At 36.6% G+C, this 15948-nt stretch overlaps 1 protein-coding gene across 16 annotated transcripts in view; it reads right to left on the reverse strand.

The window, feature by feature from the left end:
* epb41l2 (erythrocyte membrane protein band 4.1 like 2) overlaps positions 1 to 15948 on the reverse strand; it is an 89509-nt gene that overhangs the window by 54941 nt on the left and 18620 nt on the right. For 15 of the 16 annotated variants that reach the window (XM_066699565.1, XM_066699555.1, XM_066699543.1 and 12 more), the window contains exons 2-3: positions 5862 to 6523; positions 1863 to 2081 (exon numbers count right to left, since the gene is read on the reverse strand). In XM_066699565.1, the coding sequence (XP_066555662.1) occupies positions 1863 to 2081; positions 5862 to 6509 (867 nt within the window). In that variant the 5' untranslated portion in view covers positions 6510 to 6523. Of the gene's footprint in view, positions 1 to 1862; positions 2082 to 5861; positions 6524 to 11022; positions 11188 to 15948 lie in introns of those variants that run through there. The other variant, XM_066699463.1, reaches the window with a different exon arrangement.

The raw sequence follows: 15948 nt of genomic DNA on the forward strand, positions 1-15948 counted from the left end.
AGTTCATTATTCAGCAGATTTATAAGAATAACAAACACTATATAATAAATAATACATGCATGTAGAAGTCTTTGTTTAAGTGCCTTCCTATTCCACTACATGGCACTTTCTTAACAGCAATACCGAGATGTGTATCATTTGCACTTCTATATAGTCTTTGAGGCCTTTTTCCTTTTTGATCAACAGCACTTCTTGCGAAGTAAGCTGGTGTTATTCTCTGATTACCGAGATGTATCACCTCCACAGTCTTTCAAGTTGAACTACTAAGCGATGTCAAGGACTGTAGAGTTAAAAGAAGGTCTGCAAACTAGGAGATAAAAGAGTAACAATGGATCATTTTTCATGGTTTTAAAAACTTTTACTTTGAGGTTAAATAATTAAGCTAATACACTGTGAATGTTATTTCATACCATTCACCCAATTAAACAGTTGAAACCCTTTCAAAGGGAGTGTCAGAGTAGCTCCTCCATTTAAGCCAAGTGTAACTGGCTGATCATCGATGGCTGGATTGTAGTATGTGGAGCTGACTGGGGAAACCTCGATATAGCCAACTGCACACTAGCCACTCTCTTGTGTGACTGAGCACTATCAATAAGAGCTGTGTCTGTCCCCTGATAGCCCCGCTGTTCACATTATAGGATCGCCGATAAACAAATCTGCCAAGAGGTGTTACTCTGTTTCAGCATTACAATACATTAGGTTAAAAAAATGGCAAGACAAAATCATATCTTTGACCTTCACATGAATCGCAAAGTATAACTCTGTACCCTAGTGCAATTTAATTGGTTAGAAGCCACTTTCTATTTATAATTTAAAACTAGCCCTAAAATTGATTAAAACTGATTTAAAATCATATTTGTAGTAGTAATAACTATACTACTACTACTATTATTATTATTATTATTATTATTATTATTATTATTATTATTATTATTATACATGAGCAACAACAAAACACATATTAACAGTACCTACCAAATTGATATTCACTACAGTTCTGACAAACTCTGCTTTTCATTCTGACATGTTGTGGATTAAATGTTTCTATGATCTTGCCAAGTCATGTAAATGTATGGTTACCAAATTAAATGTGCTTCCATAAATATTTTTTTGAAACCAGCAAATATATATCATTCTCACTAAACCCAAAAGAATTTCTTACTCTTTGGTGACCTCGGACTTCCATCAGAACCTATTTTAATTTAATGGGTGAAACAGACTAGCTTATAGATTAAAAAAATATACATGGAAGAAAAACAATGCTAATAATTCTCCTCTTGTAGTACATAAATCTAAATTATAGCACCAGGATTTTTATGTCCCAGTAAAAATCCAACCTCAACCTCAGAAATCTCTCAGCAGCATGGCCATGATTTTCCTTTGAAAACAGAAGTTAAGAGCACTGCAATCATTTTGTTTTCATGAACAGGCAATAAAGAACGAACTGAACCGTGCTCCTGATGGAAAAATATGATGAATTACACAAAACAGAACTGATGTGCTTAACCCCTCAAGACTCCGTTAGTCCCACAGAAACCATCCAAAAGCTGCATGAGCTGGAGCAAAATGTCACAAAATTCCATAAAACAGGCCCAACTCACTGAACTACATTCATGATTGTTCTTGTGGGAGTTTTATTCGCCAGAATGATGAATGCCCCATCAACACAAGATTTAAATTAAATGTTTATCTTCTAAGAAGGAACGCAATAACACATTTGGATCATCAAAATAACTCAAGTGTGGTCTAACTTGTGGGATTGTGTAAAACTAATTCCCCATGAACAAGGAAAATAAACAGTGATAAGAATGGTGCCTCCACTGCCTTTTGACAAACTGAAGCATGGAGTCAATTGGCCTTACCTCAACCTCACAGGGGTACTCTGTGCCATCCAGCATGGTAACTTTGCACATCACTGTCTTCATTTTCTTAGGTGGCTTCACTGGAGGCTTGTCAGTAATCACTTCAGGTTTCTCAATGTGCTCTTCCACTTTCTTTTCCTCCCCCGCTCCGTTTTTCTCCTCCTCCTTCAAATCAGTTTCCTTTTCCAAAGAGTCGTCTCTCCTGTCTTCTTTGGCAGGCTGATAAATACATAAAAAATATACATAAATAAATAGATACATACATACACATACATAAATAACATTAAAACAACATCTTTTGAAATTAGTTGAACAATTCATCTGTCACTCCTTTTACATGCACAAAGTTTACAGAAATAATTTTTCCTTCCCCCCTTTTGTATCCATAATTGTCTGAACTCCAAAACCACGTTTAATTGTATTCTCCCCTTTGAAACACCACACTGAATACCCCCACCATGTTTTAGCTCATTCGCATTTACACTTACGTCTGTACAGCATGGAATGGCCTCTGCAAATCTAAACTTTTAAACCATATAATTTTATAAATTATCATACAAAACTGTTTTGACCATTTATAAAACATTCCATTGGCTTGATCACTATAGAGATGATGTCATAGGGTGGATCCACATGGAAAATAAAAGCAATTTGGCTAAGGTCATGACTAGAGATTCTGGATACCACAGGTTTGCAGATATTTCTACCATGACATTCTGCAAAGTGTAATGAGAGTCATACAGCAAACCAAAAGAGACAGACTTGCCCTTTTGAATTGCTTCCATTTGCTTTTCTTTTAAGATTTAAAAAAATATTAATCGGTTTTTAATGATTTATTGATGTTAATATCAGAATACAATGCTAAAGTTATCAATATTCCAGTTTCAGCAAAATGTCACGTTTTTCTGTTCTGTTCCATCATGTGACACCTCAACATTGAAGTTAAGGATTGCTTCTATCCCCTTTCGAAACAATGTAAAAATACGTATGAAACAATGTAATCCCATATATGAACAACAACTGATCACCTTCCTTAATCACATAATAGTGTACTTTAGTCTTTTAGATTTCTTTGAGCCCAGTCATCTGATGCTTTTTAATTTAGCCTGCAGAAGTCATTCATTATAATTGCAATGACAATTATTCTGTGTGGCATACAGTCATAGTGACAGTATATTAGTGTTTTTAAGTGCTGCAGAACACTGTAGTCTTCTTATAATCATATGTCATACTTTTCTAGCCATAATTATTTTTGAAACCCTTGCCAATTAATGTATTTAGTGGAAAGAACTACTACTGGCCAAGTTTCTCTGGCTGTTTCACGAGGGCCTCCAAGGTCAAGCATTACATTTATCTTCAAACTTCACACATGCAGGTATTTGTTGATTGATTGTTTTGTTTTTGTTCTCACATAAACTCTTTGAACTGCAGATGCTGACACTGTGAAAGTACTACCTATGTCTCCCCGTAACCATAAACAATCTGTCAAAATTAGTACAGACTTTGACTACCTCTTGTATGAAGTATAGAACATCAAAACGAATTACCAAAAAACGCAAGGTGTTGAATCCTAACCATCATCTGGGAGAAATAATGTCCTGTGATTAGAAATGCCACAATCATAATGCCCCTTGATTGTAGACCAAAGCTTTAAAATATTTCAAACATTTGAAAAACAATTCAAAATACCAAACTAGCATCCATGCTTCCAGAAAATCGAAGCGGAGAAATATCCTTGCGAATGAGGTGCCTGTGTGTTAGAGAGCACAAGCAAGCCAGCTCCCAGTGAAGGCCTACAGAGCTGAGCTCAGCACCGATTCAGTTCTCCAGCATTCAAGAACAACCAGCAAGGACATCATAATGTGGAACACTAAGTGCCTTCAACAATCTCCACTACTGCGCTGGTGGCTGCAGACACAGCCCATTAGAACTGGTCGATCAAAAACAAAATCAAACAAGAACACGGACCTTTCAGAAAAATCTTAGGCAATTTCCATTTTGAAATGTATTTCCATTTGTAAATTAATACATTTTTCATTAATTGGACCAAAGATGTTCTTACCTGTAACCTGCTATAATATAAGAAGGCAATATCATATAGGCCTAAATATATTAGAGAATCACCATAACTTGGACAGAATTCATTCTAAATAAATTAAAGTAATTAACAAGTGGACAGAAGAAATTCAAATTAAGCCCTTTTCATAATACAAAAGGCCTTGCAGGGAGAACGTATTTAGGTATAAGATTGTTGTTGAACATGCTGAGCAAATTTCGTTTTTGACATAAATATACGAAAATCTAAAGATCACAGAAAGACCCCAAAAGAGAAACATTCTCCTTCGTAAAGGGAGAGTCATATAAAGACCAATACATTTTATTTATTGTAGCTCAACAGCAACCACCACTGTGCTGCTAGAAAGAAAAAAGTGCATAGTGTGCCTTGTTCTAAAACACATGAAATGTTAAAAGTTTTCCTTCTTGCAAACACAAGACTGAACACTTCATGTTACTTCACTCAGGTTAGCTTTTTCTTTTTCATCTAGTTCCACTATTGTCAAAACAGTTTTCTTCATTTTGGCTGTCCACCCAGAACTGAAAGAAATTAATCAAATTTTACTGGAACTGACACTATTAAAGGTCTCAGAAAGGAAAAACACAGGCCAGGACACTGAGGAAGCAAACAAATCAGTTGGAGAGGGAGGTATTTACTCATTAAATAATAAGATGTTATATATTTGTCTTAATCCAAGGCTGTTGATACTGGCCAAATACCAAGCCAAGAAAATCATGTCATAGAACCTAGTGCCAGATTAAAACTAAATGTGGACACAACTGCTGAAAACAGCACAATACTTATGATTTTGTTTTTTTTATTGGTAAATATCACCACTAACCAATATATGTTAGTAGTTTGCATTAGCAGGTGTCTCAAAGTTTTGCTTTAATCCAGTCCCTACACTAGACTTTAGTTTTATAGTGCATATTTATCCCGATTATTATTTATTAGTTCCTCAAACTGAACTACTGATCTCTACTGAGAAAATAATAAAATCTTTCAAAATCCAGTGTGAGTTATTCCCACAGCTACTGCTTCTTTCTTTGCAATCACACACTATTGCCTTGTTTTGAAATCCTGACAAGTATTAGCCTACATATATGTTATGCTGGAGCCGCTTGAATATAAAACTTTAGCAGTCCATCCATACAACACAATATAGTCCTAGGGCCAGATTAAATCAAAACTTTGACCCACCCGCTAATAGAAAACTACAGATCTGTACTCAGTTGCAGCTTCATTTTTAGTAAGATGCCACTTTCTTCTAATCAGAGATGGAACCGTTATGATGTACAGGTTTGTAGTTTGCTATTAGCGGGTGGGTCAAAGTTTTGATTTAATCCAGCCCCTAGTCTAGGACTACTCTGCCTAAACTAACATTGGGACGTCCATGCATAGGTACTCAGAACATGCATGTTGTAACAGAAGAGTAATAATTAAAAATGTATTAGAGCTGTAGGGAAAAATAGAGCAAATGTTATGCTCATATGTGGGGCAAGGTTAAAATGCTGATGTGGAACACTGCATAATGTGCCTTGAACATTAAAAATATAATCAGTTGAATAGTAACAGCAATGTAAGAATAAGAATAATTATAAGAGTGATGCAACTGCTTACTATACAATATCAATACTGCTACTTTCAGGACATTTAACATACAGCAGTACAACAATGTTCTCCTTTTCTGTATAACGACCCTAGGAGGTGAAAACCTTAGCAGTGATATCTAGTGAAGTGAAATAAATGGCACAAATAATTCAGTGACTGGCTTGTGGACAGAGTGGACCCGTTGACAGCAAGGCTACACTGGTAATGTAAATAGAGTGGAAGGAGATCAAAAAAAGAGAAACCATTTCAAACGTGAGCGAGTGGAACTGACCGTAGCAAAAAATATCTGAAAATGAAAACAGACCTCTACATTGAGAATTACAATCCCGTACCTGTGTATCTGCGCTGCCTATCGAGTGCTTCTCTTCCTTCTCATCTGCTTTGACCTCCTCCTGCTCCTGTTTGTGCTGATCCTCGGGCAGAGTGACCACCACCTCCTCCTCTTTTTCTACCTCCTTCTTCACATCCGGCTGCTCCGATGATGGGGACTGCGTGGGAGACTTCTCCGCCTGATCCTTCTCCGCCTGATCCTTCTCCGCCTGATCCTTCTCTTCACCTTCCTGCTCCCTCAAGGGTTTCGCGGTCGGCTCTTTAGGCAGGCTTTCTTTGGGTTCCACCTGACTCTGGGATTTCTGCTTCTTAAGCCATGGGGGGAGGAACCTGGATATACCTTTGCTGGCAGGCTGCTCCTTCTCTTTCTTCACAGTACCAGCTGGTTGTGGGTTGGACAGGTCCGACTCCTTGGGCTTCTCACTGGCTTCTGACTCTGACACCACTGTGTTCGTCTCCTTCTTGTTCTCTGTGGACGCCTGTGACTCTTTCGCCTCAGTGTCTCCTAATGCCTGAGGCTCCTTCTGGGTCTCTTCCTGCTGCAGTGGTTCTGGCTCGGTCTGCGTCTGCTGCTCTGGGGGCCCTTGCTGCTCCTCAGTCTTCTCCGGCTCCTTCTTTACTTCAGCCTCAGATCCCGCTTCAGTCGTCATTGCAAGAGATGATGCTGGGAGAGGAAATATTGAGAATATTTAAAGTGAAAAATGCTTTTATCTCAAGAAGCACAACTTTTCAAAGTAACCGTTGTCACCAGCTGCTGTGTCAGCTGGAAATGCAGACAATAAAAGTATGATAGAATATAATGACACAAATCTGCTAGTTGGGAATTAGTAATAGGATTACATTTCCAGCAAACCTGGTGCATTTCTGTGGGAAACAAATACATAAAACAGATAATGGGTGCTTTTATAGCTAGTTTTACTGCCCATTGATCATACTGACCCTGAAAGAACTCATTGACTGTTTCACTATGTTGAAAAAATCCCAATGCACATTATGTAAATTAGAGTTGTAGCCGGATTGTTAAATTAGCAATGGTGTTACTGCGGCTCTAGCACATCCATCATTGTTGTAATCAATATAGAGCCCATTATGGCTTTCAGTACAGTAAGTGAGCTGGGAATATGCTGGATCAGAGGTCATTTGATAATATAGTTCAATTTCACAGGCACTTCACAAACCAGAAGTGGGATTTCATAATTAATGCCATTCTTAATCAGTGAATCAGAGGAAGCCTAAATGTTCTGAATACTGTAGGTCACGTGATTGTCATCTTATCATCACATTTTAGTATACAAGGCTTCTGTCCTATAAAACACGACATGCCTCACTGAGCTCTCAGTACACTCTGCTTTTGGATGCCATACAGAGAGATTTTAATCAATATGTGGTCTGAGATAATTGGAGAAGAGTCCGGCTGGCTACAGCATTGCTATGTCAAAGAGGACAAAACTACATTTTTATCTCAAATCTGGCTTAAAGTCACGCTATTGGTAAATTACTGGATGTGTTATACTTAAAAAAAGAAGTAAGTATAAAGCCAATCATGAAAGTAATTTAGGCTGTCAGCAGTCCACAAACATGGTCAACACAAGAACAGTCCTGTAACATCACATCACAAAAAAGTATATACGAACTGCCAGAGGGAGGACTTCAAGCTAAATATCACTGACAAGTGTGTAGTAATGTACAGCAGAATTAAAACAATTTCTACCGAGTCATACATACTATGCATTTATTAATATGATACAAATTTTACATTTATAATCAGTGTAAGATAATATATATGACACCATCTTAAATTTTGGGTGTGCATAATTTGTAAGGACTAGTAAGCAGACAAACCCATTATGAATATCTTGGTTGTTCATAGTTTTAGAAGGAGAATTGCTTTTAATGGATAGAGAAATGTGTTTCTAGAAGTAAGTACAATGATAAACTGGATTAAAGGTATCCCTGTCTATTGGGGAAATACAGCCTTCAGCCAGTGAACACCTTCATTATAAATACAAATTTTCTATCATATCACCCGAGTCCTGTGTAGGTCAGCACCACCTCAGGTTGGTAGTACGGTATTTGAGTCAGCACATGTATGTCATTGTTAGTTTCAGTGAATGCTTAGGAGGCACTGCTTGTTCTTGCAAATCTCCTCAGGTTCTAAAAAAAAATTGAAATTCTTCTCATATACTGATACATCTCGGAGCGGAATAATTTACTTTCACACGTGCCCATAGTACTCTGTCCTACAGTGATGTTTTTTAAATACTGGCATGTACTTAAAAAAATATATAATGTAGTATAATAATTGATGTGCCACTTTTTATTCTTATAAGAACTGAATTAAAATGAAACTATAAAAGGCTACTTATTTCCTACTTAAATATTAGAATAGTCTAGTGATTACTTTTAAATCTACAGAATGTATTTACTTAATGCTTTACCAGAAAGAACTATAATGAAAAAAGTATCCACTAAACAATTGAAGACGTCTCATGTTTAGAGTAACCACAGATTGCTGACTATGTAAAATGGTCTAAAGGTTACTAAACAAAAAGCTTTTCTAATTCCATGCAATCAGGACTAGCCCACAGTGTTGTCCACTTTCATAAATGTCACTAATTTATTATGTATTGATATGAAGCATATCATGTAGTACATTTCAACCATTCGGTTAAATATTTGTTTGGTTTCATGTTTGGCAATATTTGTGGTATTTCAAAAAATGTTCCAAGATCCCTTTAACCCTATGCACCTCACTGCAAAAGCTATTGGCTTTACAGACTGTAAACTTTGAAATAAAGACCTTTGTTAACGACAACATAGATTTCAAAAAGGATTTATAGTTACATAAGCCAACGTGATTATGTTAGAATCTGAACATGTGAAGTCATTCAAAATAATGAAATAGTGAATATAAAAAATGTATGATATCCAATCAGATAAAAGTAAAGTATTGTACTGAGGTATAAACAAACTGTATAAGTACAACAACATGTCCACCCCCACCCCCACGAGCAATGAATCATACCAGAGATATTTTAGGTACATGGACTGTGGTAGTCCACATATAAAGGCATTTTGCAACCAGTTCATGATCCATTCCTGTACAGACTGGAGCAGACAACTTGCAAACTCACAAATTTAACCATCTGTCAGACAGAAAACCCTTACAATGTCTAGTGTTGAAAGTCTTGCACATGAAAAGTAGACAATAGCATGTGAATCCTGAGACATGGTGAAACAGATGTCTGACCTAAGTCATCACCTAGAATAGCAATGGCAAAACAAAAAGAGATCGCACACACCTACGTCTCTTAAAGCTCTCAAATGCATAAACGAAGTAAAAACAGAACTTAGCAGCAGTTAGCATTACTATCATAGAAACCTGGAAGCAACTTCAAAAGTTAGTGTACATTTAAATTATTTTATTCAAGGTAATGAGGAACATCTGCTCTTCTTACCAACTTAAGTCAATTAGGAAATAAATCACTGAGCTCATACTGTAACAATAAATCTTAAAAAATGTATTATAATGCATCTCAAAGAATCAAAAGTAATACATGGTTTCCATTATCATTATAAATCATTATGCTTCTGAAAAGTACAGTAAAAAAGTATGTACTGCACTTATCCAGTAACCCTTTGCCCTGCACAGTACTAAGAAACAAAGTGTTGGTAATATGAAACGATGGCTACCATCCATCTAATGAACTATGCATTGACTTCTAAGACAATTACCAGGCTAGTAAAGCTACCAACAGTCTAAATTTGCAAGCTGCAAAGCAACACTCCCTGTCAGAACCAATCACTGCCCACAGCCTTTAGTCAGCCCAGGAAATGATTTGCTCTCATACTTTCAGATCCTCTTTCATTTAAGCTAAGAGGCTAATATCAGTCAGAATACATGTCATGGCCTCCTTGTTACTTAAGTAATCCACTACAGCCTCAGCAAACCTCAGTGATGCAGCTGCTCAAACATAATGCAACAGCTTATTCCTGAGACCTAATGACTCAGTGAGAAAGTGTTTATCAACACACCGGAACACAAACATTGAGTGAGACGATTTCTAAAACAAAAAGAACAATGAAATCCTCAACTAGCTCTAAATAGACAGGTCAGCAGTGCATAATGGCACTGAATAATCAAAGATTTGGCATGTCCTAGATGAAGCAATGGCTGCCTCATATTTAGAAAAATGGAGACACAGTAGTGATACAAAGTGCACTGTATGACCATAAATGCATCCTATTGTACATTTTGCCTGTTTTGCTTCAATCACCCCAGTTCTTCCTCTGGCAGTGAGAATCTTCCACAGTGTACTTTCATAACTCAACAACACAATTTAATTCAAATCCCACTACAGTAAACCCTCAACAAACGCTGCCTGAGGATATCCACAGCACACTCGGTGACTTCGGTGCACTAATTATTTTACGTGTGTTTTCATAGCAGGACAATGTATTGGCTTCAGAGTTTGTTTGATTGTTTCACGATCTGTGGGACTTCAGCAAAATGTTTAATAAATAAAGGTATTAATATCATAAGCAATAACCTCTATAAACCAGAAAAAAAGTAACTGCCCACTTCAGGACCTAGAGAGCTGGAACTTCTTTGCACACAACATCACATAAACAACATGCAAAATGGTCAAGCAGAAAGCCACATATTACTTCCCTTTACCAGAATTATGGAAACATGCAAGGCAGTGAGATATGTATGTACAAGATGCTGACCATAATCAACATAACAAAAAAGGCAGTTTCAAAGTTGTTCAAAAGGAGCTTTAAGACATTAAATCTAAATCTAAACACGTCAAGTCAGTTTGTTATCTGTTACAGATCTGGCATAATCAAAAAGCAATTCTGCTCAGCACTGTTTAAGTTAAGATCTATGACCAAAGCCAGCCAAACTGCATTGTCCTGCATAATCACTTTGTTTTATTTTAAACTGAAATCATCCAAGCCTAGTGTTTAAACTAGAGCTGTTAAGGATTTTATGGGAGGGTAATTAGCAACGTAGAGAAGTGTTTCCAATTGTTGATGGCACAGAAGCAGGCTCTGCAATTCATGAAGCAAACTTCAGCAGTACGCAAAGCCCAAACAAGTTAATGAATTATAACACTCTACACTTATCACAGGGAAATGCACAGCAGCAGCGGCACCTACCGTGAACGATTCCCTTTCCTTGTTCTTTATTTTAACCTCCCAGAACTTGATTTCCTGCTGATCAAGCTTCCTTAACCCTGCCCTCTGTCATAATGTTGATATGGAAAGTGGCTAAAATCCACCAGACTCGGGGAAAAAATGAAAAATTATTGAACAAGGCAGACCCCACCCAACCAGTGACACTGCCAAGAGAATGCATGCTCCGATTCACTGGAGATAGAGCACAAGGGAGCACAGCGATCACAGACACTCCCCCTAGCAGCAGAGTCTCCTGCTGTTTGACAGTCTCGTAGGAACTGATATAAACCTATCAGGATGAAACGTGAAGAAGTCCAGTTTATATTAAAATCTCATTACAGCATTCATGTTTTTCAGGGGTAATTTAAAGTTGTAGTCAGTTTTGCTGCAACAACATATAAATTGACTTAGGTTACAATAGTATTTAATGCACATAAACATGGATGGATGAATATTCACATTTGATTCTTCATAAATTTCAGTTACAATCTTATATTGCTTTCAAATCCTTAAACAACGGGCAACAATGTTAATTTAGCATATGTAAATTATTTATTTGTTCTAAGACTTAAAGAGTTTCTGTAAGGATTAAATCAGTCCTTGTGCTTGTATTTTGTAAGTCGCCCTGGATAAGGGCATCTGCCAATAAATAAATAATAGTAATAATAATAATAATAATAATAATAATAATAATAATAATAATCATGATAAACACATAACTGATAGAGTATATTGAAACTTCTACTATATCCTTCTACTTCATTCAATAACAAAGGCAAACTTTATGATGCATGATTTTGCAAATTACATTTCCAATTGCAAAAGCAATGCTCTCAGGGCTATACAGGCCTAGTATTTGAGATAAAAAGATTGTCTCCTAAGGCAGCACTCTTCACAAATGCCACACAAAAGAAAGATTACTTTATGAACATCAAAGTAGAGTGTAATACCACCTTTTAATACAGAACGGCAATAAGAGCAATCCAGAAGCATTTAAACTGTCAGTCATACCAACCATGCAGATAAATCCTTTCAGTGCAAAAGAATTGTCTATATAGGCCTAATTGAAGAATTTGCAGATCCAAATTATGCATCATCATCAAAAATGATAATAGATTTCTAACTGGATATTGAATGGGGGGGGGGGAATAAATTCTAAAAATGCATCTTTCTAAGGAGACCTCAGTCCTTCATTCCCCCAGTATTATAATATTAGTCCTTTTAACCCCCGTCAGACCCACTTCACAGATTGTTATTATGCTTCTTGCGTTTTTAATTTGTTTCCTCCTTTCTCCCTTTCCCGTAGCCCTTGACTGTGACCCTACATCTTGACAGCACTTAGCTTTCACTGTCCAGCATGTAGGACCTCACTTACTGTACTTGCCTGTGTAAATTGTAAATTAGAAGTTGTAAAATGTATTATATTTTGAATTGCTATGTTCTGTGTAAACTGAATTTGTAATGATTGATGCCTTTATTGAATTGTATTTTTGCACTTTGTTTTGTACTTATATTGTAAGTCACCCTGGATAAGGGCATCTGCCAAGAAATAAAATAATAATAATAATAATAATAATAATAATAATAATAATATAATACCATCAAAAAGAGACAAAAAAGTATTTATACTGCTCAATTTTCACCTTTGAATTAAGGTCTCCATAGAAGCACACACACATACTCACAAAACAGACAAACTACACTTCTAATCATTCTATCTAGAGCAGACATCCTATATAAATCTCAAGTGTTCAATCTGCTGAGCTTTTGATAGGTTTCTATAGTAACCTATAAGAACAATGATAAGAAATAAGAACCTTACTGAATAAAGGGGTCTTTATTTGAACCTTGGAAATAATAATTACTATCCTTTTGAACTAAGGTAAATCCAAATAACACTTGAAATCATTGTATTGCCATTATGAATACCCTACACACAATGTTTGTGAAAATGTGTGCATTAAGAAATGCACATTGTCTATAATATTCACAGGAACACATAACCTTCTGTTGAGTGTGTCAGTGTACATTTCAGCAATAACACATTTATCAGTAAATAAAAAATAAAAAGGCCAACAATCAGGTAGCACCCATCACCCCCCCTACCCTCAACAATACATCATCAACCCCACCACCCCCTAAATTGCATAATTTCTGGGGAAAATTATGTCTTGGGATCCACTCTAAAGCTTCTCTTACCCATCTTTGCTGTTTTTATCTCTCTGCTTCTTATTCCTAGCCTGCATCTTTCCAAGCTTCTTTGTGTTTCTTTCAGTTTCTGTATAATATTCATGTTTAGTGACCAGGTTTCAGAGCCATAAATAAGCACTGGTAGTATGTATTATTCAAATACTTTTCTCTTTAAGCAAATGGATGGATTTCCTTTCAATCCATCTGTGTGAATTTGCAGCACAAGTTAGACATACATTTTGACTTCTAAATTTCTCTTGATCTACTTCAATTGTCTTATATTGTTATAACAAAGTTAAAAAAAAAAGTTATAACAAAGTCACAGAACAAGACTTTGGTCATACTCAAGTTAATTTTGAGTCCAGATTTCTTGCATCCAAGAGTTCTTGAATTTGAAGCTGCAGGTCTGCAAAGATGACAATATCATCAGCAAATTGTATGTTGTTCAAGTAATCTCTGTTATCGTGATTCATTCAAGTGTTGCCGTGAAGGGTTTTGGAGAGATTGTGTCTCCTAAGACAAGAACATAAGAAAGTTTACAAACGAGAGGCCATTCGACCCATTGTACTCGTTTGGTGCCCATTAATAACTTAGTGATCCAAGGATCCTATCCAGTCTATTTTTAAATGTTCCCAAATTTTCAGCTTCAACCACATCGCTGGGGAGTTTGTTGCAGATTGTGACAACTCTCTGTGTGAAGAAGTGTCTTCAGTTTTTCATCTTGAATGCCTTGAAGAGTCCCCACATAGTCTCCTCTGTTCCAGGGTGAAAAGGTTCAGTTCCTCAGTCTCTCAGTAGGACTTTCCTTTCAGACCTGGAATAAGTCTGGTTGCTCTCCTCTGAACTGTCTCTAAAGCATCAATATCCTTCTTGAAGTGTGGTGCTAAAAGATCTATGTTTATTTCCTCAGTGTTTTGATTTCTTAGAGCACTACTGAGTTTGTATATTCTGAATCAAATGCTTTCCCATGGTGGATAAAGCACAGGCACAAACCCCCATGACATATATGACATATATAAATTAAGAGCTGTAAATTGTAGCACTTTGCAAAAGTGCTTTTGTATTTAGCTTTCAAAGTCACATTTGTGAATACATCTTATTTGTGTAAAACATGCATTTAACTGGATTCCACTCCCATCACTGTGGTAGCAAAATCAATCTTCCTTCATTGACAATGTCCTGCTGTTTCTATGTGCTCAATGTAAAGATCAATTACTGTCATGAGCACAGTGTCCTTACAACCAGCAGTCTTTGAGAAACCAACTACTTGAAGAACAGTATACACAGCACATACACACAGAGACATACACACATTTTGTTTCCTTGGTAGCTGAAATATGCATAAATTATTGAACACTGGAGCAGTAATTTGTTTAAAATAAACAATAGAAAAATAAAATAAAACATAATTAGTATTAGACGTGATATCAAAAAGGAAGGTTCAACTTCAGGTTACTGAAAGAAATGCCAGAAAAGTCACTGGTTTTGCAAAGAGGGCTGAATGAAAGTAACATCCACATGAGGTCAAGACAACAATCCTCTGTGCTATACTGCACACTTAACACATGACCACACTGACTGCAATCAAGTGAACCCACTCAGCCAATCTACTTGTCTACCAATCTATCATCTCCCTTTTTGTTTTACTAAAAACAAAACAATTGTTTAACATAGATGTGCTATGAACTCTAGGGGGGAAAACATATAATTCTCCGTGTCAAAGATGAGGAGTTACTGTAACACAATAAAGTAAGTCTTAAACATGATATTCCCAAGGTTTCACCATCTGTATTAATACATTTCTACCTGCTGATAACATTACAGAAAAGTGTCGAGCTGTGTGGTAAAAAACAAAAAAAATATTTTACTGCTTCATTGCTGAAGTCAATCTTTGTAATAGTGCCTATTCTTCACAGAGGTTAATTATTCTCCTGAGTGCTATCTATTTGCTAAAGCAGAGGGAGTGCTTGGGAATCTGCAGGACACAGCTGAAGATTTACTTTGCATTACCCTCTAGTTCCATGCCTGAATATATGCCTACAAACACATATGAAATAAACACTGAAATGTTTTGATCAGCACAATTAAAATACAGTTTTGTAGATTACTCAGTTTGAGGTTTTTAGAGGGGAATTATTACAGTGATGCAATCATTTAATCTGTGCAGTATCTAGACACTTCCCCAGCCTATGAATTCTCTGATGCCTTCCATTCTGCATCTGCTTCTTGTTGAATGGCAGCTGACGTCTTCCTGTATCCCTGCGGTCTGTCAATAGTGCAGAGTATTTGTCCTGCGTCAAGCTGACGGACTCAGAGTTGTTTCTCAGAGTTGTCCCTGGATGGCTGCCTGGTAAGATACATTTCTTCAGTGGTCTGGGAGCCTCCACCCAGGCTTTGTAGTACATGTTGTATACCATAAAATTTGTAAAACATGGGAAATGTGCCTTAAAACACGTGCTTTACAAAAACTGAATTGCAGTCCTACTACAGGCAGCAGTGTGGAGTAATGGTTAGGGCTCTGGACTCAGCAGTGAATGTGAATAATCATTCTCTTCTTGAAAAGTGTCTTTTATGTGAATGCTAAATATGGCCTAATTATTTACTGCAACATTTTAAGTGTTAAATACGCTGCTGCTATGATAAAGCAAGTAAATAGTGTAACTTGACACTTTATGATCTTGCATCTCTACACTTCAGATGCAATTATTACTATAATTT

This window comes from Amia ocellicauda, chromosome 1 (genome assembly GCF_036373705.1).
Source record: "Amia ocellicauda isolate fAmiCal2 chromosome 1, fAmiCal2.hap1, whole genome shotgun sequence".
Classification (NCBI taxonomy): Eukaryota; Metazoa; Chordata; class Actinopteri; order Amiiformes; family Amiidae; genus Amia; species Amia ocellicauda.